We start from the raw sequence: 27,879 nt of genomic DNA, 5'->3' as shown, positions 1-27,879 counted from the left end.
CATATTAAAATTTTCATTCCATTTATCAAATCTATTCCAATCCATTACATGTTAGAGAACGCTGTTGATCTATCAGTCAACCAATTAAAAATTTACACATACATCAATCAATTATATTAAAATTATCATGTATGTATTAAAATGATCTTGGACACTACATGACATTTCTTTAATCACATGTCGATATTTGATTGGTTGATGGGTACGTCACCAACTCTCTTTATTGATGTTAAATAGAATGTAAATTCTGATATCATAATAAATTTTTTTAAAATACAAACATCACATTAAATATTTCTCATTTCAAAATTCAATTTTAAAAAACTATTGAAACACTTTTTCAAAATCGCAAAAAAGAATAATACCGAGTATACTACTAATATATTTGTATTCAAGATGTGGAAGATGGCTAGGTATTCTCATAAACCCTTAATCCATAATCCGTAATGAAAAATTAATAACCGTTTAATTTAATATTAATTAATATGTTATGTCTACATGATAATTAAATTTAATTTTTTATTATAAATTAAAAATTTATATAAAAACAATAAAAGAAGAAAAAATTAAATGACAAAAAAGTGAAATAACTTTTTGAAATCGGGAGATTCGACTTCTCTAATTAAGACTTAATCATAGTACTATTTAACAGATTACAAGTAAAGCAAGACTTAAAAAGAGAACTAATTTTTCTGTTTACACAGGAATTCAAGAGGGGAAAAGCAAAAAGGATAAACAAGAAAATTATGAAAATCCAACTTAATAGTTGATTAAAAAAAGGTTAATATTGATTAACACACATTAGTAAACCTTCTTAGTGAAAAGATTACGCAAATTAAAAAAATTACTACCGCTTCCAACGTTAGGCCCGCTGCTTCTACCATTTGCGCCGCTGTCGCCGCTTCCGTTGCGGCTGCTAGTGCCGTCGGCGCTGCCGCCGGCGAGTATGGCACTATTTTCATCGGTTCTACAACTCAAATGATGCCTGTACCCGATACACATTGGCACGTTCAAATTCAAAACCTTGGCTTTATTACCGTTTCCACCGTTACTAGGGGCGATTTTACCGCGTCGAGTTTCGGTAACTTCTTTTTTACCGCCACTCTTTTCAGCGCTCCGAGACGTAACGTCGAAGCTCCTGACACCAGAACCTCCACGCCGGACCTGCCATACAGGGCTGCTTCGGCCCAAGTGAACCCCTGCTCGACTGGGGCTGCTCGGCCACTTTCGAGACTTGGATTCACCCGCCGAGTTGCTTCGGGAACACGGGGCGCTACTTACCTTCCGGGTACCCGCAGCCCCGGCAGTCATCCGGGGTCGGGTCCCGCTGGTACCCGCGGATCTGCTCCGTGAAAAAGGCCAAATATTTATATTCAACTCAGCTGGACTCGCTCCGCTTTGACTCTGACTCTTCTTCTCTTTCTTCTTCTCTTTCTCTTTATCCTTGTCTTCTTGATGCTTTGCTCCATTTTTGCCCTTTTCTTTCTTAAAAATATCCCTCCACCGTTTCGAAGCTGACAAGACAGTAACCGGCTCCGATGTTATAGGAGGGCCAGGTTCCGGTTCTGGGTCGGGTACAGGAGGTTCTGATGCCGACGAGTTTGGTTCCGGTCGGGGGCTCTCTTCGGATTGTTTGCTGGGTATCAGATGGAGAGGTAGCAGAACGCCATTAACAAAGAGTTCATCAGCAGAGATGAGATCGGGTTGAGGAAAAGATGGGTTTCGGACCATCCAGAACTCGAATTCGGGTGAACTCGAATGGCTGCTCGTGCTACTCCTTCTTCCACTGCTGCATGGTGATAGATTTCTGGCTTCTTTGTTGTTTACACTGCTTTGGGTCTCCATTTCTTTGGTAGAAAACAAAGATGGAGAGGGAAAAGTTGAAGAATTTGTTATGTTTTTGAGAGGAAAAAGGCCAGACTTTTTTCTCTTTGAGTGAAGGACCAGAAAGGGAGGGGCCCCAACAGAGAAATAAACAAAAGAAAAAGGAGAATATGAGAGACAATGAAGATGAAAGAGAAAAATAAAATAAAATTCTTTCCATTGTTAGCCTCCTAAGGCTTTTTATCCTTCCACATGGGGATGCAATTGACAAGGACAAGAAAGTTAGGGGGGACTTTGGGAAATAAGAATTTTTGGGGGTCCATTTATGCATGAAAGAGGGAGCATGGAAAATTGTTATTAGAATTCAAAAAAGCTAATAAAAAGAAAAATGTAGATTAGATACTCCAGCTACAATAATAAATGATAATTTAAGTAACATGGCTGCCATTTACTCCCTTTTAATTTTTTCCTCTCTATGATTAATTATTCTCTCCTTTCACTTTCAATAAATTGTCTATTATTATTGTTATTATGTTGCTAACATTAAAGTAAAGATATGAGTGAGCAAGAAAAAAGGAAAAAAAACTTTTTTCTTTAATCAACAAGCTATAGAGTTGTCTTCATCATATATACTATTATTAAGATAATTGCTAAAAGGGGTAATTCGCATTTGTCATTGGTTATTGAATTCAGACCACATTTACACATGATACACATAGTTAGGTACTTTTCTTGTCACGAATTATTATATCATCGATTATATTATTATAAATGATAAATTAAAGTGCAAAAAAAAGACAAAACAAAAAAAAATTAAGATTGAATATGTATTAATAAGAAAATTGCTAAAAGGTAAACCATATTTATCATTGGTTATTGAATTATGACCACATTTACATATGATAAATATAGTTAAGTGTTTTTCTTGTCACGAAGTATTGTATCAAACTATCTTATTATTATAAAAATAAATAAATCAAAATGTGAAGAATTAAATACATAAAATGGGTTTATTTAGAATATCCTAGCCGTTTGATCCTTGAACCTAGGAAGTTGATGTGCTAGATTCTTGATGGTCATATCCTAAGAGGAGGAAGAAGAAGGTGATGTTAACTTGTGTAAATGAGATAGATATGCAAGTGGGTTGACCTATGTGCAAATAAGGCCACTCCCTGAAGTAAAGAGTGATGTCATATCAAGGTGGTATGTGGGGGAAGGTGTTGGTGCTCACATTCATGGCGTCTCTTCATTATGTAAAAAGAGAAAAAAAAAAAGGGCTTAACCGAGCGTTGACATCCAACATCTCATGTTCTTAATCTCCAAAGTTATATCCTTGACACGTGCTTTACACAGATCATAATCTCTACTTTGCTTTAGTAAAGTGTGAAACTTTTTTGATTAAGAGACAAATTTAGCAATAATTAAAGCAATCCTTGAACTGGACTAGGTGATAAACGGGAGAGGACCCAAACTCTTAAAGCCGCGTGTTAGGTAATTCTCTCTGTCACAACTAGCCTATTAGCTGGCTTTCTTCTTTCTTATCCATGAGAAAGATTGGTCCCCTCCAATGACGAAAGAACAATTAGGGAATGAAAATATTGATCCAATACGATTCGATTTCTTATATAGTTTAGGTGTTATAATACAAGTAAAAAAAAACCCTTTTTTCTGATAAGTAGATCGAAACTTGAATCTAAAGTTTTCAACGGATCCTTTTGTATACATGACGTTCTAATTAAAAAAAGTTTGGAAAATCAATATAAATACAAAATTGGCACTGGTTGAAAATCACCAAGTACTTTAATTGATAGAAAGAATGTTCAAGTTTAGGCGGTCCCACGAAAAAACAATGAACCATGAATCTGAACCATGTGATAGACAGAAGTCAAATGGTATTACAGAAAAAGAACAGAGAGAGAGATATCACGGCTGAAACCATGCAAAACCATAATTGAGGCTAACAAAAATGACAACTTAGGCTGGACCCCAAGGGGGTGAAGGGGTGATGGGTAAGTGGTTGGGTTGGCGGAGAGTGTGGTGTAATGGTGAACAGTGTGGGGACTGGGAATCTAGGAGTGAAAGAGTGAGAAAGATTAAAGAGAATGGCTGAGATTTTTGAGAAGGAATTTTCCCCCTTTGTCAATGGCGTTTTGTTTGTGACCACAATGATGAGCCATGTGCAAGCAAGCGAAGTAAGAAAAAATTGCTTAAAGAGAACACCCATTATTTCATTTGTTGAATTGGGTCCCATATATCTCCCCAAAAAGGACCCCATTTTCTTTGATGGCAGCTGCCTTGTTGCCATTGGTATAGCTGTGCTTGCTCTCTTCTCGCCCCATGGCGTCAAAGAGTATTGATTGACGATCCAGTACTGTCAAGGCTAGGTGACCAAATTTATCTCTTTATTGTCTACGTCAATTTCCCTGCTTATTCATTCTGTGCTGAGACAGACAATCGGTTTATGCGATGTACAATCACAAATGTTTGACAATTTGATTCTTAGAAGGAAAAAAAAAAAAGAGGGTGGTATCCGATTAGAAATGCAATCGAATTAACTGTGAACTTGCAGAGATGGGGCACGATTTTCAAGAACACGAGAACAACATAAAGGCATAAAATTAAGAATGCGTTGAAATATTCGAGTAAAAGGGTTTCACTGATTAAAGCCATTCTTCAGTGTTGTTCATAGTCAGCAGAGCTTTTTCCAGCAGCAGTTCCGTGGCAATATTTGCATTGGTATGGTTTCCAGCTTTCCATGTTTCATTGGGTTTGTAGTAATAAAAAAAATAGCTTTATCTTTTCCTGTTTTCCTCTTTTAAATCCCTGCAATAGGTAGAAGGAGCTAGAGTGCGCCCCCAGCAGCACCCTACACCAAAAAGTACAATGGCAAATTGGCAATGCGTATACGATGAGGGTGCATCAAATGGACAGGTTAGCTCATTTATTATATCCATTGTTAACATCAGATGGTCCATTGCCATTTTAAAAGGCTTTAAAAGGGTTAAGGTGTCGTAACTGTTTAATCTCGACATATCGAGAATGAGACATGTGCTGTTTTTATGTGTGTTTATGTCATGCATTAGATGATTGAAATGTAATAGTTGTGATCATGTACCTCTTTGAGAGAATGCATTGCCCTTGTGTAAGATGCTTGATTAATATTTATTTTTGCATTCATGCTAATATTTACATATATATTATAAGTTTTCTTTTCTTAAGAAGTGAAGGATGATGATTTTACTTATGTAGTTTTTTTTTATTGGTTGATGTTATCTCATAACGATTAAACGTTAAATTTCTTATGAACTTATATCTTAATTAAATTTTTTTATCAATTATCAATTAATTTTAAATTAAACACTTAACCTGATATCAAATTCAAATTTATCATATTGTGATAATAACTTATGAATTTATTCACATGCTAGGTTTCTATGTTTTAAGTTTGATGCTTAACAACCTTTTTGCCAACTTTCCTTAATCATGTTTAATCTCTTGTCAATGATTACAAACTCCCTAGAATGGTCCATTACCCAATTTCAGTATTTCAATCCTTTCACCCAATTTCCTAATTAGGCTTGTCATACCCACTATTGATGTTCAATGAAAATGACAAAAACACAATAAGAAAGGATAAATTTGCAAATTTTATAAATTCCATCCTAATTCAATGATGAAGAAACAAAGTCCTCAACAGTGATCCCTCAATGACAAGGTGTCAATTTTAGGGCTCCAACCTTGTTCTACAAGGTAGTAACATCCTTAAATGTTTGAACAAATAGACTAGCAGACAACCTAAGACAAGCTAGGATTGCAATAGATAACAGGGAAGAAACAAGGACCGATACAGTCTCTCGGATCTTGAAAGGACTAGTTTCTGAATCTTCAGCCAGTCAGTGTACTGTTTGCTTGGAACCTGCAGGTTTCAGCGTGAGGCATGGCAAAATAGAAAGGTAAAAAGCATTCTTCAGTAAAATCTTTATTGCATGGCAACTAATTGGGGAAACCAAGCACTCAGAATGCTACTAGAAATGCTAGTACCATGGTAATTTTAGAATTAAGATTGCACACGAATAAGGTATTTTAGCATGATAATCTTAATACTTTAAGTATACTTGAACATTTAGTATTATCTCTTACTTAAAAAGTAAAATTTAAATCTTTTTTTTTCAATTATAAAAAATAAAGAAACCTTAATACTCTAAATACTGCTTGTTAAATACCCGATTGTGCAATCCTATCCGGAACAAAGATCTCTCGTCCCAAGCCAAGGAGAAATGAGCAAAATCAGCCAAGGTGAAAGTTGAAAACTGTTGTTTGACTTTATGTGAAGTGGAAAGAGGAATGGAGACAGGGGGAAGGTGGTCCATCTTCTGAAAACTGTTGCTTTGATGGTTTCCCAAAAAAATTGAAAGGAATTAACGTTTCTGAAGATTATCTATCGCCTTTCATCATTTATCCAAATGGCATGCCAAGGGGGAATGAAACCAAAACCAAGAGTCGTTTTCCTTCTTGATTCCTCTGGAGAAGAAGTGAAGCCAAAACAGGGTATGAAAAGTATTGTAAAAATCAAATCGCCATTATATCACTCTATTGAAAGGCAGCCATGAAATTCACAGAAACTGGTACGTGCATTGTATCATTTCCTACTCACCAAAAAGAAATACTTGGTAGATGACATAAGAATTATTAGTGACTGACATGACCTGTTTTATTCTCTGTTTTCTTTAATTTTTTTGAGGGGAGTGTTGTGGGGAGTGGGATAAAAAGCTGATCTGTTATCAGATAGGAATTTTGGGTCATTGAAATTTAAATTGAGCATTAATATATACCACAAGTTATTTTGAATCCTTGCAATCACTTTCTGCTTTGATCATAGGCAGTTTCTATAATATGTCACATTCTTGAAGATGGATTTTAAAGCCTAGAGTACTTGTCTGCTTGCATGACAAAAATCTGGACAATTTTCTTTGACAAAATTAATTAATTAATAAAATTAAACATATTTAAACGATGTTCTTATCTAGTTACCCTCGAGAAGTCCCATGGGTAAATGGCAGGGACGTGAGACCAAAGCAGCCATGTTTCTGAACCGTATTTGGCTCATAGCACAAGGACCTTGGGCTTCACTCTTTTTCTTGTAAGGAGTAGTAAATTGCAAGATATTACCACTAACTTCAAAGCTCCAGGACAAAAAGACAGGTATATTTTAAAAAGTTTCTATTCCTTTCAAGTCGTTTGCTTGTTTTATCATTGTCTCTTGCACAACTTCTCCTCTGGGTCGTTATGATTTGATGCTTACCCAACCAGTACTCTTTCCAATGCTTCTTTTCGAAATTATTTAAAATGCTTAACTAAATTGCCTTCTCTCCCTCCCCCTTGTGCATGCGAGAAGAACATTGTGCAACATGTGAATGCAAATCTCCTCACCATTTGCCATATCTATTCTGAAAGCAAAATTTGCTTGGTGAAGGTTATTTAGGACCCATCTTTCTTGCATGCATTTGGACTTATCTCCTAATTGGTTCAGAGATGGAGGGCAAAGGTTAAAACTTTTGGAGGGGTGAGAGCAACAGAATGCTTTATCCCATCATTGCTAAATCCTGAGTCCATGGCAGAAGCTTTTGATACTATTGGTATTAGGTTGGATCATTTGACATATGGTTCATTTTGTTCTATTTGGCAAGAGGAAGAAAAACCCATTTTTGATTGTACTCTATTGGCAGATATGGTATTCGAGTCGTTATAATTATGAGGATGCATGCATGTGCCTAGATTATCTTTTGCATTTGCATTGTTGTCTTGTAGCATGGTTTGGGTCATCATTTTGCAGAGTTGGCTAAAAGTAACAAAGGATTATTTCGAGATTGACTACTCTTTCACCACTTATTTTCCACAATCCACGTGATGGGTTCATAAATAAGCAGTCAAGCAACCTCTCCATAGGCAAGGTAGAGCAGGGCAAGCAAGAGGTGGCGGCAGAGCTTTCTCAATCCTTTGATTAGGTTGGGAATGATCCACCCCAATTCCCTGGCACATTTGGCTATAGTCTATGGCAGAATAATTTGATTGGATTGATGCTAACAGAGTTGCTAACGATTTTGCCAAGGACGCACTTTCACTCGATGAGACTAATGGTGGATTGGCTGATGTCCCCCCAATCTGAAAGATCTTGCAAAACAGGGCAGTGGCGGCTGGTTCCTTGGGTTTGAATATCCTTTTATAGCAGGCAAGCAAATACAGAACAGAATCAGATATGTCGAGGAGAAAGCATGGGATTCTCAAGAAATGATTTTAAATTCCTAACAGTACCCATTGATGAGATTGGGCTGCTCATTCTGACGGGTCCAGCATTATTTCAGGTTTTGTTCTCATTCTGACATGGTTTTTTCTTTCTTATTGAACCCTTTGCTTTGTTTTCCCTTTGCCATATATTAATCAATAAGAACATTGGAGAAGTCCAAACTCAAGTCCTTGACGCAGCAGATATTTGGTTCTTTAGAGCTTGAAAATCCACACAAGGCTAATTTCATCTTCCAAAACCCACAAAAGAATAAATGTCAAAATTCTTAAAAGAAGAGAGAAACAGGACCTTCACAAGCAAAACAGACTTTAGGTTTGGCCTGCTGTCTCTAGAGACTTAAGCTTCTATTAAAGCAGTAATTTAATCAATAACTCTAAGCTTGAGCACCGAGTTCAAGGAGCAGAGTGTGGTTAACTGCATTTGAAACTGGCCCAACAAATTGAATAGGACCTGCAACCAGAATTTCAATCAAGGAGAATAAAAGTTAAAGATAAACCGATACTTCATTCAGAGGCAGTGAAAGCTCTATAAAAAATTCGTAACCAACCGGGACTAATGTAGCAATTCTTAAGAGCCCACTCCTCCCGCATGGAAGCAAATTTCTTGAATGGTGCACCTGAATAATGGTCATAACAAGTAACGTGTAGCTTAGTTTCGAGTTGGTCCGGCAAAGAAGCCAGAATCTAGAATAGCATATACAATATACAACTTTGGCAGATCTAACAATGTGCCAAAACAAATCTTACCTTCCAGTTCTACCATTGCCTTCTTGATCACAGGCTTGAATTTACCTGCAACACAGATACAATGTTTAATGAAGTGCTTGAATTATCGAGCAGGAAAGTAACGAAAAAGAAACATACTGGTTATGAGGAGGCCAAGTTAATTTCTGAAGACAAATTTCTTGCATAATTTACACTAGAGAATGGCCAGCAATGGCTGACCACTGTAACCGGTGGTGTTTTTGTTTTAAATTACAGATTACTCATTAAAAACAGCTATTCAGTTCCATTAAGTAAATGGAATGGAAAATTTAACCCAAGATAGGAGCTCAAGTGCATTCTATGAGTGTTCTTCACCAGCATATAGTGACAAAGGAAATGAGAATGAAAGTTCTGAAGGACAAAGTTGCTTCGGTGATGAGGTGAATAGTTACTATACCATGCCTCCTCTCCACATCCATTAATGATGTCAAAGCAGTCCCTCCCACAGTCCATTCTTCAACTGGGGCACCCAAATTTCCTACCTGTTGACATTATGAAATGTAAAAACAAAATAAGTAGCTCATTAAGTTTAAAAGCACAATGGAATATCAACGTCAACCCAGAAGGAGGGCTACAAAAGGACAAGGGTCGGGTGATGGCAAGAAGGCAGAGAAAAAGAGGAAAACAGACCGATGATATCAACCCTGTTTTTCCACTGTGGAGGAGAGCTCCAGCACCATAGCCCAATGCATAGCAGTAGAATGCATCAAAGTTAGTTGGCAAACCACATCTTCCTTCATATCTGCAAATTATAAATCAGAAAAACAAAAATGTTGTCAGGATCAATCAAGTAATTGATCCCATAATCAATACACTTAACGGGTCAGGTCAGTCATGTACCCGAAAAAGTGTGACTGTCCTTTAAACTGGCCTTTATAAGAGCCTTCCTGCTTCCTCTTCTCCAATTCAGTTTCGACCATTTGAATGAGCATTTTCTCCGTTTCTATTTTTGCAACCTAATGGTAAAAAAGGCAGAAAAATAAACTTTGATAGCCAACAAATACGTCAGACAAACAAAGATCACTAGAGGAACATCATTAGTTCATCACAAAGTAAATACCTGAACATTTCCATGTGGATCTCTTTCAAGCATCAATTGTTCTTGAATTGCTTGAGGTAACAACTCAAAAAGCTTCAAAGATTGATCAGTAAGTTTCTTTTTCCATAGCCCATTTTCATCAACAATATCATGTGCCAGAATTTCATTTAGTTCAGCAATGAGATGCTGGACCTGGAAACACATAAAAGCAAATACATTCGTCAAGAAAGTGTACTCATATGCAGATGTCTGCAAATAGCAGAGCATTATATTTCCTAATTATAAAACCATTATGAAAGGACATTCGATCCGACAAAATAGACCTGCAGATGACCAACAGTACCTCAGGAATGAAGTCAATGAGACCTTCAGGAATGAGAATAACCCCATAATTGTAACCAAGTTCAGCACGTTTGCAAACGACATTGACTATGTAGTCTGTAACATTTTTCAGTGTCAGCTTCTTGGCAGCAACCTGCAACAAGATATACTCTGATCAACTTCAAATTTGTGTGGAAAGCTGTACAAAGTATCCTAGAAACTTTGGGCAACATTATCATCTTCAACCAAACAGTAAGAAACCTAAAAACTTCCAACCAATTCTCCACAGAGAATATAAATGCTAATAACCACAGAAAATGTCCTAAATCTATAGAAATGTGAACCTTCTTTAAACTTATTAGCAACAAGCAACAGAAGTTGTCAGAGAGCTAAGCATAGTAGAAAAAAGTACCTCTTCTCCAATAATGGTAATGTTAGGGTGAGTCTGCAAAGCACACTCCAAAGTAATGTGTGAAGCTGCACGCCCCATGAGCCGTACAACTGCAGAGACAGAAGAATTGAACGGTGTTACCAACATAAATAATAACACGTTAGCTAGGGACAGATAAATCATTTCTATCCCTAACCACAGTCTGAATGGTATGCAGGTGTTTTACCGGTGTAAACAAACAGACAAATTAGAAAAAGAGTCAATTTTGTATGCATCACACAAGTATGAACCTTTTTCAAGAAATTTGAAAGCTGCAAGCACTTACAATGATAATATTTTCCAGTTGATCGTGCATCAATCATGACGTTTCCAATCATTTCAGCATATATCTATATGACAGAAACCAAACATGAGTACACATCTAACCACAGTGGCATATACAACGAAAGGCCATCTAAAAGCTACTTGCATAAATGATCAAATAAAGAAACTAAAACATATATTAGAATTGTAAAATGTGAATGCAAATATGGCATTACCTTGCAAGCAGTGTCGAATCCAAAACTGGTTGGAACCTCTTTGCATTTCAAATCACCATCGATGGTTTTTGGGCATCCAATCACTTGAGTTTTCAAATTTTTAGCCCTGATTGACAAATTGAAGAAACAATGCCACACCAGGGAAGTACAGAAATAAGGCATACTTTCCATCAGCATCTATATATCTCAACAAAAAAATTCTCTAATTATACCTGAAGTTTTCGGCAAGGAGGCAAGCATTTGTGTTTGAGTCATCCCCACCAATAACAAGAAGCCCATCCAAATCAAGCTTCATTGCTGTTTCTTCAGCTTGCTTAAACTGAAAATCATACCCACTTGACTCAGCCACTATTAGTTCATAAAAACTCAAATCACTTCCATGAATCATGCAAAGAATCTTACCTGCTCAGGAGTTTCAATCTTGTCTCTCCCACTACAGATCATATCAAAGCCACCCTGGTTAAAATAAATAAAGAATTGCAATCAGTTGGGATCTCTGTTCTAAGGGTCAGCACATATGGGTACATGCATAGATATAAAGCTAAAACTAATGTGCATAAGATGAACCTAGACTATTATGTAGGAGGCATGGCAATTCTTGTACACTGTTTAAACTGTTCTATTTCTCCAGAAAGAGCAATGTTGAGCTGAACCTACTTTATCATGTACTCATACTTATATCTTTTACATGTTAATAATGTAGAAATTTCAAACTAATTAATAATCAAAATGCCCAAAAGCTAATAGTTACTAAGAAATACACCTAAACAATCAGCCAAATAAAGACTTGCAAAGCATACCTGATTTCTGTAGGGGTAAATATAATCTGCAGTCAATTCTACGTATTTGCATTTCATGATCCCAGCAGGACCTCCCCTAAATCCATACAAAATGCTACCTTTCGCGCGATCCTGCAAGTAATCTACCATCCCCAAAAGAACAAAAAGTTTTACTTCCATTCTCATATTTCATATCATAATTCTAGAAACACATGCAATGCTATTGAAGCCATGCAATCGAGAAAAGGACTAACCGAAGATTCCAGAAATCACATTGTGACCTCCAGGTGCCTGTCCTCCAGACAAAACGACGCCGATCTTCAGTTTCTGATCAGATCCGATAGAGTCAGCTCCGTTTGGCACCAACATTGCAGATGGTTGCCCGAACAGATTTGGAAACAATTTCGCGATCTCATCTGCCAGAAAAACAAATCCTCACATTCAAAAACTCAAAATTTATTTTTTGAGCAAAACTCCAGTTCAGTGAACAGTGAACTGAGCTAAAGACTGCTGCTTTACTTGCATGAAGATTTAGATAAATAAGAAATGGATCGAAAACAAAAAATAATAAAAAGAGAAGCGTAAGAGACGAGAGAGACCAACCAGGGTTGCCGGCGGCAGAGCTAGGGGGACCGTCGACGATTTTGAAGGGATTTCTGAGAACAGAAGGGAGAGGAAGAGCGTGGTCGATACGACTCGTTTGCACCTCACTGTAAACAGCTGTTAAACGTCCGGCAACCGGAGAGGCTTTCACGGTGGCGACATCGCCGTTATCAGTGACCAAAGACGGAGACATCCCTTTTACCTTGTGTGTTTGGTTTGGTTGTTTATACCTAACTCACTACTCTGTTTCAGTTAAGCCTCGCGAGCGTGAATCTATCAGATTTGTCCAGAGCTCGTACGCACGGTCGTTCTTAAGTCAAACTCAAAGGGTAATAATGTCTTTTTAGGGACTGTATATATTCCGGGCTTGGGAGACTCCGCCCTGGAATAAGGAACTGATCCCTCGAAAGGGCTGGGTATTTCGGGAATTTTAACCAACGAAACGACAATTAAGAACGCAGTTTCGTTTTCCAGTTGGCTCGAAGATGAGGCCGGGTATATATGATGATGAGGGGCTCTTGTCCTTACCTAACCTTCATATGGGTAGGTGGGATCATCAGATTCAGATATATTAAACTTTTTGTAACGCTAAAAAAAGCATATTCTAATATTCCATATGTTAAGGCCCTGTTTGGTACATGATGATCTCTTTCATCAGGCGATTTATTCATCTTGATTAGATCATCGAGAATGATTGGATCACTTGTTTTATGTAATGGTCCAAATTTCATCTAAAACAATAAAAAAAATTATCACAAAAACATTTTAGAACAAATTTACTATGATGGTGCGTATCAGAACACATAAGTATCTACTTTTAATGTTTTTATCATAAGCCAAATTAAATGATCTTAATCTTTGCATAAACATGTCAATAACCAAATGTTACCTAATAGTATTATTTATTTATTTTTTGAAAGAATATTATTTATTTATATAATATTTATAGGTATAATCTTAGAGTAACATATTGCTTTCATCAATTGAAGCATCAGGTTTGGTTAAGTAGTTCCAGATACCCTTTTAGGCTTGTAGCTTTAAGAAAAGAAGAGAAAAAGCTACTCAGATACTCCTCAGGAAAGATCATTGTGGAACAGAATCCTTAATCATGAGCCATGAATGAAGAACCACCGCGGATGCCCTGGGCTCGGTAGTTCGGGGGAGGAAAACCCAAAAAGGTGGCCTTCTTGTCCAATTCTTTTCAGTTGGTCCCAATATATTGGGGCTTATCTAAGTGTGGTTTAGCTTGTAACCTGGGTCAAGGTCTGCTCGGACCCAAGCCCACTAGGTCTCGAATACCTTGGGGTTGGTCCGTCTGTAGGGTTGAATTTTGATTGGAAATGGTTCTGATAATCTTTCCTACTGATTTTATTGGTGGGTGCTTTCTAAAATTAACACACAGGAACTGAGGTTCTTCCTAATTCAAGACGAGTGTCACCAACGAAGGGTGCATCTTTGTGTAGAAGAATGCTAAACAATGGATCACCACCAGCACCACCACCACCACCACCACCACCACCACCATCATCATCATCATCATCATATTTTTATGAGCAGATATGATTTGCAAAGCAATCTCGGGTGCATGCCAGGTCGAGAGTTATAAAGAAAAACATTTGCTAGAATGCTTTGGGTGTTCTTCAGATGGATGGCAATGGCATGCATGAGCAAAACTTGCTTCGTTTAGCCCCACGAAATCATAAATACAATCAACTATGTCGGAATAACAAGGAAATAATGTCTGCCCCTAAGACCCAGAGCCTGATTCTGACAGCATAGAGAAAAATTAAATGACACCTGAATAACGTGCTGTAGATGACAAACTGGAACCAGAATGACCCCAAGTGCTCAAATCTGGAAAGTGTAAAAGAACTCACCAAGTCCTACAGATAGGCAGCGTCCTCTTAACTTGAAGGCCAAAACGTGCTGCTGCACTTTTTCTGTCCTTTACCCAGTCGCCCTTTCCTCTTTTCTGTACCGTGAACTCTGCAAAAGCCACGATTTTGATGAACATCCCAAGTCATTAAAATTCTTCTCTCTTTTCCTGTTCCCTGGTTCTCTCAAAAAGTAACCAAAAATGTCAGGGGAACACCCTGTCTTTTGATTACGCCTAGGCTGAGGACTTGGGCTTCACTTTTAGCAGATGATCATCATAGCAACATGTGCCATTTTGGCGTGGTTAATACCCAAATTTCCTCCATTAATTTCCTAGTAATTATGGTCAGTAATTCATGTTACACACAAATGATTATCACATGCTATACTCAAGAGTGTTTTTATAGTAAGTCTTACCCCTTTCATAGTTTTTCTTCTGTTTACCTTCTTTTCTTCCTCCAGGTCGAAAACATAAAGAAGAATCCATAAAAGAGATTCCATCCAGCTAAGCAAATCTTTATCGGATATAATCCATAATTCAATTAGGCAACCGGTAGGCAGTAGAAGAATGCAGGTATTAGACTCTGCAACTACGAGAAATTCAATTTGGTTCATCTAATCATTTGCAACCCAAAAGAAGAGTTGGAATAAAGTTGGCTAAGAACAAGTGGAAAAGCAAGGAACATGCTTTGTTATCAAGACAACCGTCTTTTGTGTATCATCAAAACCTGGACCCGTCTCATGGGGCAGTTCTTTCGTTTCCTATCACAATGTCTGATCAGGTTCATGGTAGTTGATCAGAAACTTTCTGCTAGCAGACTCTTTGCATCATTTAGAATATGCTTCAAGTTGATGATTAACACTTCTCTCAGGGCCGCAGCAGCAGCCATTGGCTATCTAAAGTCCTTGGAGTTCAGTTAGTACTCACTAAAGCTGATTCCCACTAGGCATGTGAAGCCAACCAAACCCTTTCTTTTTTTTGGCCATTTTTGACTTTAATTCTTATGATGGTAGCCTAAACTTTTAGAATAAAGGACCAATTTAAAGGTTTCATGGAGCCTGTCCTTTCCATTTTAACAAAATTTTGATGACTAGGCCACCTAACACTACTTCTATAAAGGATAGTTCCATTAAAGATATATACATCATGATCACAAGCTCATTTTACAATGGAAATGTTCCCCAATTGCCTTCCAATGTAACCCTTCCAACCACCCCTAGTCTTTTACGTATTCATTGTCTCAAACTCAAGACGCAATCATGCTTAACGTGACCCACTTGCCCATTGTTCATAAATGATTATTTTGGCACAGATTTTCCTTCAAAGATCCATGCCTCATGCTTGAAGATGAAAGCCTCTAAAGAACACAAGAAGCAAAAGCTTCAACAGAGGGGATGCAGGGCCCTGTGTTGTAGTTGCAGGCTGAGTGTGTCTTCTTCAGAGGAAGCAGAAAGCTCCAATTCTGATCGGTTTGCATCGATATCAAGCCTAGCGCACGCCATGGTCCAAGAGAGGTTAGACCAAATGATCAGAGAAAGGCAGGAGACGAGGCATATAGAGCGGCGGCGGCAAAGAAGTGAAGGGACTAAATTCGTTGTTATGGTAGCCATGGAAAAGTGCTCTTACGATCCAAGAGAAGATTTCAGAGAGTCTATGGTTGAGATGATTATGGCGAACCGGATTCAAGAGCCCAAGGACCTTCGCAGCCTCTTGAATTACTACGTTTCAATGAATTCTGAGGAGTATCATGGGATTATACTAGAAGTTTTCCATGAGGTTTGCACTAGTTTGTTTTTATGTTGTAAATGCCATTGAAAACCAATGTGATATCTTTTCAGAAGAACTGGTCTACTCTTGAACAATTATGAGCAATGTCTACTGCCTGGGAGGACTGTTCATCCGGGATTTTTCTGTGACTCTGGGCTAAATAACTAAATTAGTATATTAAATATGAAAGCCTGCCCTGTAGAAGCAAATAAAAGGTTATAACGGGAATTGTTTTGTTATCTATCCAGTGATTGCAAAAGTTTCAAAATTCACTGTTTCTGATAGGTACAAGGAGGATAAGAAATCCAATCTCATCAATTTCAAATTAGGAAAAAAGACACTCAAAATCTGATTTGTGAAACAATTATCTGAAACAAAACTTAAAAATCTCTCAACCTTGAAAGAAAAACTATGAATATGGGTTTGAATCATCAGGGAAGGATCGCGTAATGAAGTAACAGTCATGTTCTGTCCTCGTTTCTTCATCAGATGGGATTAAAGCCATTGAAAAGCAAAAAACGTAGGCCCTTTTTTGTCGTGTAAACAAGAGGCATCCCAGATTGGATAAATGAAGGATCGAGCAGGCACGGGTTCCAGTTCATCCCATTGCTTCCCTGGCATGACGGGTAGGCTTGCTAATAGAAATTCATCCTTTTCAGGTTTACCAAATCTGATTGCAGCCTGCAACCAGGTTATGTCTTTGTGTACATATGTTGCTAGTTAGATATAGAAAATGATGGTAGTTGATGATTATCAAGAAAGAACATTGGTTTTGACTGCTTGTTTATGAATGATTAATCAAGCCGGATAAGTACATTGATTCCTCATGTGCTACGCACCAGACAAACTTACAGAGAAATTAACAAATTTTTGATGGTTTACACACAAAACACAAGGGTAATAAGCAGTAAAAATTAATCTTAATCAATCTTAATTAATTAGGCTTACACCGGGCTAAATCCCAGTTCCCAGGTAGAATCGCCTGTATGAAGTCAACAATGCCTCTGATAGCAGCGACGGTGTACTCATAATAAAGAGGGAACTGAAACAACGCAAACACACAGATAGGAAGGAATGCAGCCGCATACGTGAGAGTTGCAGTCCACTTTTTCTGTAAATGAATAAGGAGCAAAATTGTTGCTGTGAACGAGAGCATGGTCGCCGTTACGGAGAAGAAGAGAAAGATGAAGCCAAGCATTAGCTTTCGGGGGAGAGTCCGAAGAAAATCATCAATCTCAAGGGAAGATGTGAGGACGGAAAGAAAGACCACCACTGAGGTCAAGGAGCTTGCCAGGCCTGCAACGTCCATTACAGTGAAGAAAGAATACAGAGGTCTTTCGAGGAGAAGGGGTTTGCCGTTTGCTGTATACAGGATCATCAAAATCATTAATGCATATATATATATATATATATATATTTATATTTAACAATGTTTCTTTCAAGAAAATTGTAGCAAATAAATTCATCAACAAGAGGCTTTACCAAGGTAACCTCCTGGTGCGGTGTATGCTGCTGCGAAGACAACAGTAGCAACAAGGATTGCAACAGTCGAGCAAGACTGAGAGGTGTTCTTCACCCATTCTTGTGCAGCTTTATGTTGGTCTTCGTGCTTCTTGTTGAACAACTCCTTTGCAGTGAGATTCTCCTTGTTGCGGTGCATGGTATAATATAGGGGAATTCTCTGTTGTACATCCTGCTTATATATACAAAAACAACAATGAAATCCTTCTTCCAAGGAAAGAAATAAATTCGGATTATCAAGCAATTCAAGTTCAAATCTTGTTTTAGAATCAAACAAGGCTAAGTTAGAAATGCCTGACCTTGAACCATTTCAACTCCTCTTGCAGTTTGAGAGCAACAGTGGTGCTGGTTCCTCCAGTATAATATTCCATCACAGCAGTATAATGCAATATGGTGCAGCCATAATTGTCAATCCCCAAAACCAACCTTTGGCTCGTCTCTTTCTTCTGATTCACAAGATCAAAGATGTGGTGATGCCGGTGCATGATGGCAAGATGCAATATGTTCTGTCCATTTTGGTTAACGTGCTCCACTGCTTGCGGGTACACCTCAAGTATCTTCTCAACAATCTCCTGGATCCCTGTCCTAGCTGCTATAAGCAGCGGGGTATCAGGTAATCGACTTCTCCTCTTTGCTGAAGGAGCTGCCTCTATGTCTTCTTCCTCTCTGTCTAAGCAAATCAAGTTGTCCTCCTCTGCTTCATGGGGCACCAACCACGAAGCATCCCTCCTCACCAGCATCCCAATCAATTTAACCGCTGATGTATTCATTTTCTTTTTGGTCCATAGCTTCTCAATGGTTTTCCATCCTATTGATATATATATATAAACGCCATGCAAAACTTGGATTAGTTTTACTAATCCTGAAAAAGAAAACTACAAAAACCAACATGAATAATACGGAGTAAAAGGAGAGAAGGTATATCAATCGCACCCTTAGCGAGACATCTCCATAAACGGCGGTACATGCTCATCCTGAAACTTGTATCACTGATTTTGCTTGTCTGGCCGCGGCCACGTTCCAAATCTTGGGTCCGAATTGATGAAATTAGTGGATTAAATTTATCATCATCATCATCGTCATCACCTAAACTGTCAGGGAGGCCTGCGGTAAATCAAGTGCAATCTAAATCAGTAGTCTTCAACAGCTGAGAAAACGATTTGAAATGAATCTTTGAGTTTAAATCAAATGGAAGAACAGCGGTTCTCGTTGGTGTGACATATATAAATAATTAAAAGACATACGATCATAGAGGAATTCTGTGAATATGTTCTTGCGAGAAGTACTCCTGAAAGCAGTTGGCATGCTGGCGAGCAGGTGAAGACATGTCTTCCCATCCTTCTCCATCTTGTAACTTGCTAGGTTTGGATCTTTGTTCAGTAACCATATAGCTGAATCTGCATTGAAAGCCAGGGATAAAACTGATGAATGTTGCTGAGTAATTAAGCAGCAACATCGCAAATATATGTTAAAAGCAAAGATTTAACTGTGATTTTGTTAGTATTTTGATTTAAGTTTCCACCACATGCATGCATTTTCTCAAGTTCTGTATCATCATATCCTAATGTAAAAGACATTTAATGAATTGAAATATATACCAAAGTTTTGGTAGATGACAGCAATATGAAGAATGGAGATTCCATCGTTTCTTTTGAAGTGACCATGAAGAGTTCCTACTTCTTCAATTTCTTTTGCCAGATACATAACCATCTTTGCGCTTCCAAAAGCTGCAGCCCTATACAGAGGGGTTTCGCCTAAATTGTTTCGATCTGCTAATATCTCTTCCCGTTCGCGGATATCTTTCTCATGGACAGTGCTCGATCCGTGAGGCAACAGCAGCGTTCTGACCAAGAAATCTGCTGCTTTCACTTTCCCAGAGACGGCCACCTCATGCAGGATTGTGTTCCCATGAATGTTCTTCAACTTCAACACATCGCGTTTCTTGGGAGGCGGCACCATTTCAAGCAGAACCCGAAGCAGTTCCTCGCTCCCTCTGTAAGCTGCAATGTGGAACACGGTATCCTTACCTGCCGTGATGGCCATGAACAGTGTATCATCAGGTCTGTAGCTGTAGAAGCTCTTCAGGGATGGGGCGTCATCTTTCAAGGCATTTTCATAGGCAACTCGTGTTTGTTCAAAAACAGTAGCCATCTCTGTCTGGGTATCTATTTCTTTCTCCATATCTCTCTGTTCACTCTTGATGGGCTGCTTGGCTACCTAGCAAGGTAGTCTTACGGTAGTCTGAAGCCTGGTTTTATAGATTGCTCTTTGCTTGAAAGAGAGCATATGGAAATGGTATCTTCACTTTGCTTAATTAACCAGGCTGAACATAGAAAAGAAAAAGTTGCACCATTCTTGAGAATGTAGTAAAGTGCAGGAGCACAAACAGACTTCCTCCTTGCGGATGTCAGAAAGTAGAAACCCCAAGCCAATCTTTATGCTTTCCTTTGCAAGCATTCCCAATGATTGCCTTGCCCTTTTCAGCTATGTAACTGTGATATGTTCTTTTATCCATTGCAAATGCATGTAGAGGTTACTGCATTTCATATGGGAAGTATTTCTATTCATAAAATAATTAGGTTTCAACTTAAAATTTTTACTCATTTTCTTATCTAATCGGTAATTACTTAGGATGAGCTTAGTGATATAATTGTCATATACATGATATAATGTCGATTCTGGTGACTTCGGCTATTTTATATTGTCCGTATATATTTTCAAATTAAATGACTCGGACTTGTTATGTAAATAATTTAATTACAATATTAAAATATTAAAAAAAATTAAGACCATTTATGTTTATTTTTAGGAGGGAGGTTGGAAATAAAATAATATTGAAAGGTTGTGGTCACAATTCATGTATATTACTTAGAAAAGTTAAACAAAACTTCGGTAATCGTTTTTATATTTTTTTTCAACTTTTTTTTATTACAAAAATATATATTTTGATATTTAATTTAATGATGGGTGCATAATCTTCTTCTTAAAAAGTAACTTACACTTGTTACGTCAATATTGAAAGTAGTAGAAAAAAATTCAAGACCATTTATATTTATTGAAGAACATCAGAGAATTCATACACCAATATTCAACGAAGCAAATAGGGGAAGCTACATATGTATTGTTTCCAGAACTGAATGAGAAAAATTCTAGTCATCGGAACTGGTCCATGAACCAGGTAAAATTTTCTTCATAAAGTCCAAAATGCTAGTGACAGCAGCCTGGAAGAACTGGTAGTACAATCGGAATTGGAACAGCGCGAACACACAAATAGGGAGGAGTGCAGCAGCGTAAGTGAGACTCGTGGTCCACTTCTTCTGCAACTGAACGACAAGGAAAATGGTGGCGGTGAACGTGAGCATGGTCGCCGTAACGGAGAAGAAGAGAGAGGTGAAGCCAATGGACATGTTCCGAGGGATAGTACGAGCAAACTGTTGCTGCTCGAGGGAAGATGTGAGGATGGAGAGGAAGACCACCACCGCGGTCAAGGAGCTCGCTAGGCCAGCGATGTCCATGACTGTGAAAAACGAGTAGAGAGGCTTTTCTGTAGTAAGGAGGACGGGCCGACCGCTTTGTGCTGATTCCATGAAAAAGGAGTTCGTGTTACTTGTTATGCAATGATGTACAGATAAAAATATAAAGAAATAGGAAGTACTTACCATGGAATCCTCCTGGTGCAGTGTAGGCAGCGGCAAAAACAACACCAGCGATGAGAACTGCAACAGTTGAGCTCGATTGACATGTATTCTTAACCCATTCTTGTGCGAGTTTAAGTTGTTCCACATGTTCCTTGTCGAACAACTCTTTTGCAGTGTAATTTTCTTTGTTGCGGTGCATGGTATAAGGATGGGGAATTCGTTTTTCCACGTTCTGAAGAAAACCAGGCAAGTAATTACACGAAGAAACAAAAATGGAAAAACGTTCGTAAGAATTGATGATTGACAGAGATTAATCAAACCTTGAACCATGTCAACTCCTCTTGTAGTTGGAGAGCAGGAGTGGGTTTGCTTCCTCCATGATAATATGTGGTAACGGCGGCATGGTGCAGTATGGTGTAGCCATCGTTGTCAATGCCCAAAACCAACCTCTTCACCTCCTCTTTCTTTTCCTTTTTGACAAGTTCATAGATATTGAACTGACGGTGCAAGATCGACACGTGTAAAATGTTCTGCCCATTTTGATTGACGAGCTCCACTGCTTGAGGGTACCTCTCGAGTATCAATCTCACAATCTCCATGATCCCAGTGCTGGCTGCAATCAGCAAGGGAGTATCAGGCGATTTACTCCTCCTCTCTGAGAGTGCAAGGTTCGTGGAGCCTTCTTCTGTTTTAGTTTCTGCCTCCTCTTTTACCTCTCTTTCTAAACAAATTGTGCTGTCCTGCTCTGGCTTATGGGCCAAAGCCGCGCACAAAGACGCATCCATCGTCACCAACTTCTCCACTAGCTTGACTGCTAGAGTATGCGTTTTCTTACTCGTCCAAATATCCCTAAGCGTTACCCATCCTATAACCCACAGATAAACATGCAAAAGAATTCCATTTTAAAGATCATGCATAAGGTATTATAGTCAAATTAAGGCAATTGAGCCTTACCTTCAGCAAGACACTTGCAAATAGTCTGATTCATCTTAGAATCTGCAAACGCAAAGTAGGATAAACTATGATGAATAATCTAAACTCTTAGATGATAAAAAGCTTGGAGAGATTGCTATGAAAAATCACAAGCTTAATTACATAATACAATGAGGAATCTGTTAAAATCAATTAGTAATAAGTAGAGTGTTCCTTCACTACCGACCGGGGCAACGTCTGTTTTGATAGTAAGTTGAAATTTTAGAACTTCATCCAATCTAAAACTATATCATTACCTACATAGCGCTTTAACAGATGCTGGATTTTGCTCAACTTGTCATTCTCCAAATCAGTGTTCTGACTTGAGAAAAGCAGACCTGCTTCATTATCATCATCTGAATAGCTTGGAAAGCCTGTAAATGAAACATACAAGCTAAATAATTGGTGCAAATCTCCAAAGTACAATAAGAAGATTCAATTCAAAGGATTGGAACCAGAACGAATAATGTTTTCTGATCGTGTTAGAATACTTACAACTGTAGATAAACTCCTTCAATCTGATCATATGAGTAGTACTCTTAAATGCAGTAGGCATCTTAGCTAGGAGGTGGAGAATCGTCTTGCCATTCCTGTCTTTGTAAGTTGCAAGCTGTGTATCCTTGTTCAGTAACCAAATAGCTGTCCCTGCATTGGAAAAATGTCAAGTAGAACTTTGAGTTAAAAACAAAACAATGATCATGATTACGTTGGTAAAATGGTGAAAACAGATAGAGATACCAAAGTGTTGGCCGATGACAGCACTGTGAAGAATGGTGACCCCATCATCCCTTCTGTAATGATCATGCAGATTTCCAATTTCTTCAGCTTGTTGTACGAGGTACTTTACCATTTCAGTCTTACCAAATTCTGCAGCCCTGAACAGTGGGGTTTCACCTAAATTATTTCGAACCCCCAAAATCTGTTTCCTGATCTCCCCAGTTTCTAGTTCATCAGCAACCGTTGGTCCCTTAGATGACGACAGCTTTGTAATCAAGGAATCTGCATCTTCAACATTTCCAGTGGAGGCCACCTCATGGAGAATTGTGTTCCCCTGAATGTTCTTCATCTTCAAGAGCTCGAGTCTCCTCGTCTGTGGCACCATCCTAATTAGAACTCGAAGTGCTTCTTTGCTTCCTTTGCACTGAGCTGCAATGTGAAATACAGTATCTTTATAAGCCGTGATTGGATCGAACAAGGCATCTGCAGGCTTGTCCTGGTAGAATCTCCTAAGACCATGAGCGTCACCTTTGAGGGCTTTGCCATAAGGTAGTCCTATGTCTTCAACTCTCTCCATCTCTCTCTCAATAGCTATTTCTTTCTCCATATCCCTCTCTCTCTCTCCTTCCTTGTCAATCTTGAAAACCAGTCTCTGCCTGGTTTTTTTTATAGACTAGTATTGCTTGAAACAGCACCGAAATGCATCTATTACTTTGCTTAATTAGTTGATAAAGCTAAATCAAGAAAAGAAAAGCTGAACCATTTATGAGAACATAATAAAGTTCAGAAAATGCACTACAGAGTAAAGACTCCCGAAATTTATTTATCTATGCCGGTACCGAGCCAACCAACTCGGGAACAATTCAATTTTAGTCTGAGTAAGGAATTTTCTTTCCCTTTCTTTTTTTGGGCTCCACATCGCAAAGTTGATTATGCTTTGTTTGATGTTCACTTCTCTGCAAAGCTGGCGTAGCAGTGTCAAAGGACTTTCGCTTTTCATTATTCACGTGTAAAACAAAGTTTTCCTTTTTCTGAAACCCAAGAACTATAACCCAGAGAAGAATCTGGGAGGGAGAGATTGTGGTATAACAATCAACACAACTCTAAGGATTTTTGAACTTTTGCTGCATCGTTTTGGCCTGGTGGTAATGATTTCTTGGTTCCTTGATCTCTTATTATGCCAGGTTTAGGTCGTCCTGTTTCTGCTTGTTCCTGGTTGAAGGCGCCTCTGCTTCTGTTTTAAATTGTTCAAGGTGGAAGATTCTTGCTTCGTGGTTTTACTCCAGGTGTTGTGGCCTGTCTTCGCAGATCCTGTACTCTGCCCATTTGGACATCTAGCTTATAGATTTTGCTGAGCAGGAAAATACTTAACAGTTTCACAGTGTTTTCTCTCTTTATCTGATACATTTTAGAGTTGTGAAAAGCAAATCGATTTCTTTTGCAGACAAGAATAACAGGGAGTTGTAATTATCCATCAAAACCTACAAATATTTAACCAATGAATACTGGAGCTACTCGGAGTTCCTGAAAGGTTTCTTTGTTTCTTTTAATCTAAATCACTCTCAAAACTATATCTTGGAACCCGGATGAGGGTTTAATTTGGCCCATTGGACAAGCCTCAATCATTCACAGCAGGATGACAACTTCAGGTTACCTATAATCCTACAACTCTAATGAAGAAATCAAAAGAAAATTAAAGTTTTACTTCAACAGCAAGTGGTATTATTGAAGCTTAGAAGGGTACAAAAACCTACTAGAAAATACACAAATAAAATTCAATCCATAAATAAAAGGGCATTGAAACAGATATTGGTTCTTAATCATCTTTAATCTGAAGAAATTCCCAGTTTCCAGGTAAGTTCCTTCTAAAAAAATCGAAAATGCTCTTGACTGCAGCAACAAAGTACTCGTAGTACAGAGGGAATTGAAACAATGCGAATACGCAGATAGGAAGGAATGCAGCGGCGTACGTTAGACTTGCAGTCCATTTTTTCTCCAAATGAATAAGCAGTAGAATCGTGGCTGTGAAGGTAAGCATGGTCGAGGTGACAGAGAAGAAGAGAAAGGTGAAGCCGAGCGAGAGGTTCCGAGGGAGCCTGTGAAGGAAATCTTCAAACTCAAGGGAAGACGTGAGGATGGAGAGGAAGATCACCACCGAGGTCAAGGAGCTTGCCAGGCCAGCAACGTCCATGACAGTGAAAAACGAGTAGAGCGGTTTTTCCAGGAGAATGGGACGACCATCTGCAGCAAACCATTATACAAGATCAAAATTTAAATGTAAAAATGTTTTTACAACATTGGTATCATTACATTGAGCAGAAACAAGACTATAATTAAGTAACTTACCCTGCAGGAAACCCCCGGGTGCGGTGTAGGCAGCTGCAAAGACAACAGTAGCGACAAGGACTGCGACGGTTGAACATGACTGAGAGGTGTTCTTCACCCAGTCCTGTGCGGTTTTAAGTTGCTCTTGGTGCATCTCCTTAAACAGCTGATCTGCTGTAACATTGCTTTTGTTGCGGTGCATGGTAAAATGTGAGGGGATTTGATTTTTCACATTCTGCATTGAGGACAAGAACAATTAGTACAAATCATTCTGAAAATTACTAGTAATGAATCTGGGGTTTGTGATTAAAAAGGAGGCTATAACCTCGAACCAGGTCAACTCCTGTTGCAGTTTGAGAGCAGGAGTAGGTTTGGTTCCTCCCTGATAGTACTTGGTCTCGGCAGCATGGTGCAAAATGGTGCAGCCATTATTGTCGATCCCCCTGACCAGCCTCTTTGCCTCTTCCTTACTCTTTACGACATCAAACACTTTGTATTTACGATGCATGATGGCCACATGAAGTATGTTCTGTCCTTTTTTACTGATGTGCTCGACTGCTTGAGGATACATGTTGAGTATCTCGTCCACAATCTCCACAATGCCCGTGCTAGCCGCAATGAACAACGGCGTATCAGGTTCATCCGATTCCTTTCTCGCCGCTGCACCCTTCACCCTTTCTTCTTCTTTTTCCTTTCTTTCTAAGCAAATCTTGTCGTCCTCCTCTGGTTCATGAGGCTCAAACCAAGAAGCGTCCGTTCCTACTAGCATCTTCGCCAGTTTAACAGCTGATACATGCATTTTCTTTTGGCTCCACATATGATCAATCATTTTCCATCCTGCCCACATATAAATTATATAAACAATTCGCACAAAAAAATTAAAAAAAAAAAAGAGAGAGAAGAAATCATTTCGTTCTTACCTTTGGCGAGGCACCTCCAAATGGCGCAGTACAACTTGAAGCCTGTAAGTGATGGTTTCCATTTAGCTTTGATGAAGAAGATTCATAGTTAATAAACAAGAATTAGATAACCATTTTGCCAAAAAATTACCTTTGGAGCGATCTGATTGATTGAGACCTTTGCTTGGATCGCCATGCTCCAAATCCCTGTTCTGCAGATTTGATGGAAACCGATCACTCTCATCCTCCTTACCTGGATCGCTTGGAAGGCCTTCAAACAAACAAGTAATGTCGTTTAGATGAGTGATGGCGCTTAATTTTGAGCTTAAATATTCTAGATCAAAGGAACGAGAGCCACAATTCCTTCGAGTTAATTATAATTAGAAAACATACAGTAATAGATGGTTTTTTTCAATATTCTTGTCATGGGAGAACCACTCTGGAAAGCAGTTGCCATTCCAGCCAGGATATGAAGACTTGTCTTGCCATTCTTGTCTTTGTAAGCTGCAAGTTCTTTGTCCTTTTCCAATAACCAAATAGCAGTCTCTGCATTAGAAATCGACTAGAATATCGAGTTAGACAAAACAAAAGAGTTATCAGAATTGATCGAGTTCAGAAATGGAGATGACAGGGAGAGATACCAAAGTGTTGGCTGATCACAGCAATATGCAGAATGGAGACCCCATCATCTCTCTTGTAGTGATTCTCAAGATTCCCGACTCTTTCGATTTCTCTTGCCAAATACATCACCATGGTTTTGTTGCCATATTCTACGGCCCTGAAGAATGGGGTTTCGCCTAACTTGTTCCGATCCGCCAGTATCTCTCCCCGTTGTCGAATATCCCTTTCATCGTCTAATATCCTGTCAGAGAACAACAGCTCCCTGATTAACAAATCTGCTACTTTAATATTGGCAGAGGTAGCAACCTCGTGGAGAATCGTGTTCCCATAAATGTTCTTCATCTTCAACAGCTCACGTTTCTTAGACGGCGGCACCATTTGAAGCAGAACTTGAAGCACTTCTTCACTGCCTCTGTAAGCTGCAATGTGAAATATGGTATCTCTACAGGCCGTGATCCGATTGAATAAGGCGTCAGGATTTGTCTGGTAGATTCCCTTTAAGCCTTGAGCATCATTTTTCAAAACTTTCGCATAAGCATCTCTCATTTCATAAAAGATTCTCATCTCTGGTCTCGAGATAGCCACTTCTATCGCCATCTTTCGCTCTCTCCCTGTCAGTCAAGATAATCGATTAAGCTGCCTGAATTGAAAGAGAATCTCATATCTATCCAAGATAAAGTTCACAATGCCGGGGGTTTTATACACTGATAATACTTGAAAGAGCAGCAGAAAGATACACATGGTATCTGTGCTTTGCTTAATTACTTGATAAAGCTAAAAGGAGAAAAGAAAAGTTGAAGAATTCTTGTGAATAGGATAGAGTTCAGAAACTGCAGAAGAACAAAAGCTTGCTGTTGCTGATGGCATGAACACAAGTCAATCATCTTTCCAGGACAAACATTCTTGCTTATGTTTTGCTTATGATGCTGTACTATGCACATCATCGTGATTCACACCACATTACGAAGGAGATTTACAA

General features: G+C 38.6%; 5 protein-coding genes across 5 annotated transcripts; 1 reads left to right on the top strand and 4 right to left on the bottom strand.

Moving 5' to 3' along the window:
- Nucleotides 1-581: 581 nt before the first annotated feature.
- On the bottom strand, nt 582-2,047 carry LOC110424261 (serine/arginine repetitive matrix-like protein). The gene has a single exon (XM_021438806.2). It carries the CDS (start codon nt 1,843-1,845, stop codon nt 802-804), a length of 1,044 nt encoding a protein of 347 aa, XP_021294481.1. The 5' UTR covers nt 1,846-2,047; the 3' UTR covers nt 582-801.
- A 6,282-nt stretch (nt 2,048-8,329) lies between these two features.
- On the bottom strand, nt 8,330-12,914 carry MEE51 (Phosphofructokinase family protein). The gene is made up of 16 exons (XM_021439294.2): nt 12,565-12,914; nt 12,216-12,377; nt 11,983-12,104; nt 11,585-11,638; nt 11,395-11,501; nt 11,183-11,288; nt 10,969-11,032; nt 10,665-10,753; nt 10,275-10,406; nt 9,953-10,123; nt 9,733-9,848; nt 9,523-9,634; nt 9,290-9,374; nt 8,875-8,919; nt 8,676-8,744; nt 8,330-8,578 (listed from the first exon to the last, which is right to left on the bottom strand). The coding sequence occupies exons 1-16, from the start codon at nt 12,755-12,757 to the stop codon at nt 8,502-8,504; spliced, it is 1,704 nt and encodes a 567-aa protein (XP_021294969.1). The 5' UTR covers nt 12,758-12,914; the 3' UTR covers nt 8,330-8,501.
- A 2,864-nt stretch (nt 12,915-15,778) lies between these two features.
- Nucleotides 15,779-16,255, top strand: LOC149526662 (transcription repressor). Its single transcript, XM_089784972.1, has one exon. It carries the CDS (start codon nt 15,788-15,790, stop codon nt 16,253-16,255), a length of 468 nt encoding a protein of 155 aa, XP_089641098.1. The 5' UTR covers nt 15,779-15,787.
- Nucleotides 16,256-16,940: 685 nt separating this feature from the next.
- On the bottom strand, nt 16,941-23,885 carry LOC110424466 (uncharacterized). Its single transcript, XM_021439031.2, has 13 exons — nt 23,077-23,885; nt 22,834-22,983; nt 22,596-22,712; nt 22,321-22,362; nt 21,687-22,231; nt 21,388-21,598; nt 20,944-21,305; nt 19,327-19,945; nt 18,973-19,125; nt 18,662-18,832; nt 18,028-18,536; nt 17,690-17,900; nt 16,941-17,569 (listed from the first exon to the last, which is right to left on the bottom strand). The coding sequence occupies exons 1-13, from the start codon at nt 23,660-23,662 to the stop codon at nt 17,142-17,144; spliced, it is 4,104 nt and encodes a 1,367-aa protein (XP_021294706.2). The 5' UTR covers nt 23,663-23,885; the 3' UTR covers nt 16,941-17,141.
- An 875-nt stretch (nt 23,886-24,760) lies between these two features.
- On the bottom strand, nt 24,761-27,596 carry LOC110424422 (uncharacterized). Its single transcript, XM_021438977.1, has 7 exons — nt 26,921-27,596; nt 26,673-26,825; nt 26,431-26,550; nt 26,301-26,342; nt 25,706-26,217; nt 25,402-25,615; nt 24,761-25,296 (listed from the first exon to the last, which is right to left on the bottom strand). Exons 1-7 carry the CDS (start codon nt 27,495-27,497, stop codon nt 24,872-24,874), a joined length of 2,043 nt encoding a protein of 680 aa, XP_021294652.1. The 5' UTR covers nt 27,498-27,596; the 3' UTR covers nt 24,761-24,871.
- Nucleotides 27,597-27,879: the final 283 nt, after the last annotated feature.

This window comes from Theobroma umbraticum, unplaced genomic scaffold (genome assembly GCF_002168275.2).
Source record: "Theobroma umbraticum cultivar Fairchild unplaced genomic scaffold, ASM216827v3 scaffold_204.0, whole genome shotgun sequence".
Lineage (NCBI taxonomy): Eukaryota > Viridiplantae > Streptophyta > Magnoliopsida > Malvales > Malvaceae > Theobroma > Theobroma umbraticum.
Note: the sequence above shows the minus strand (reverse complement) of the source record. Positions and strands in the feature narration are given on the sequence as shown.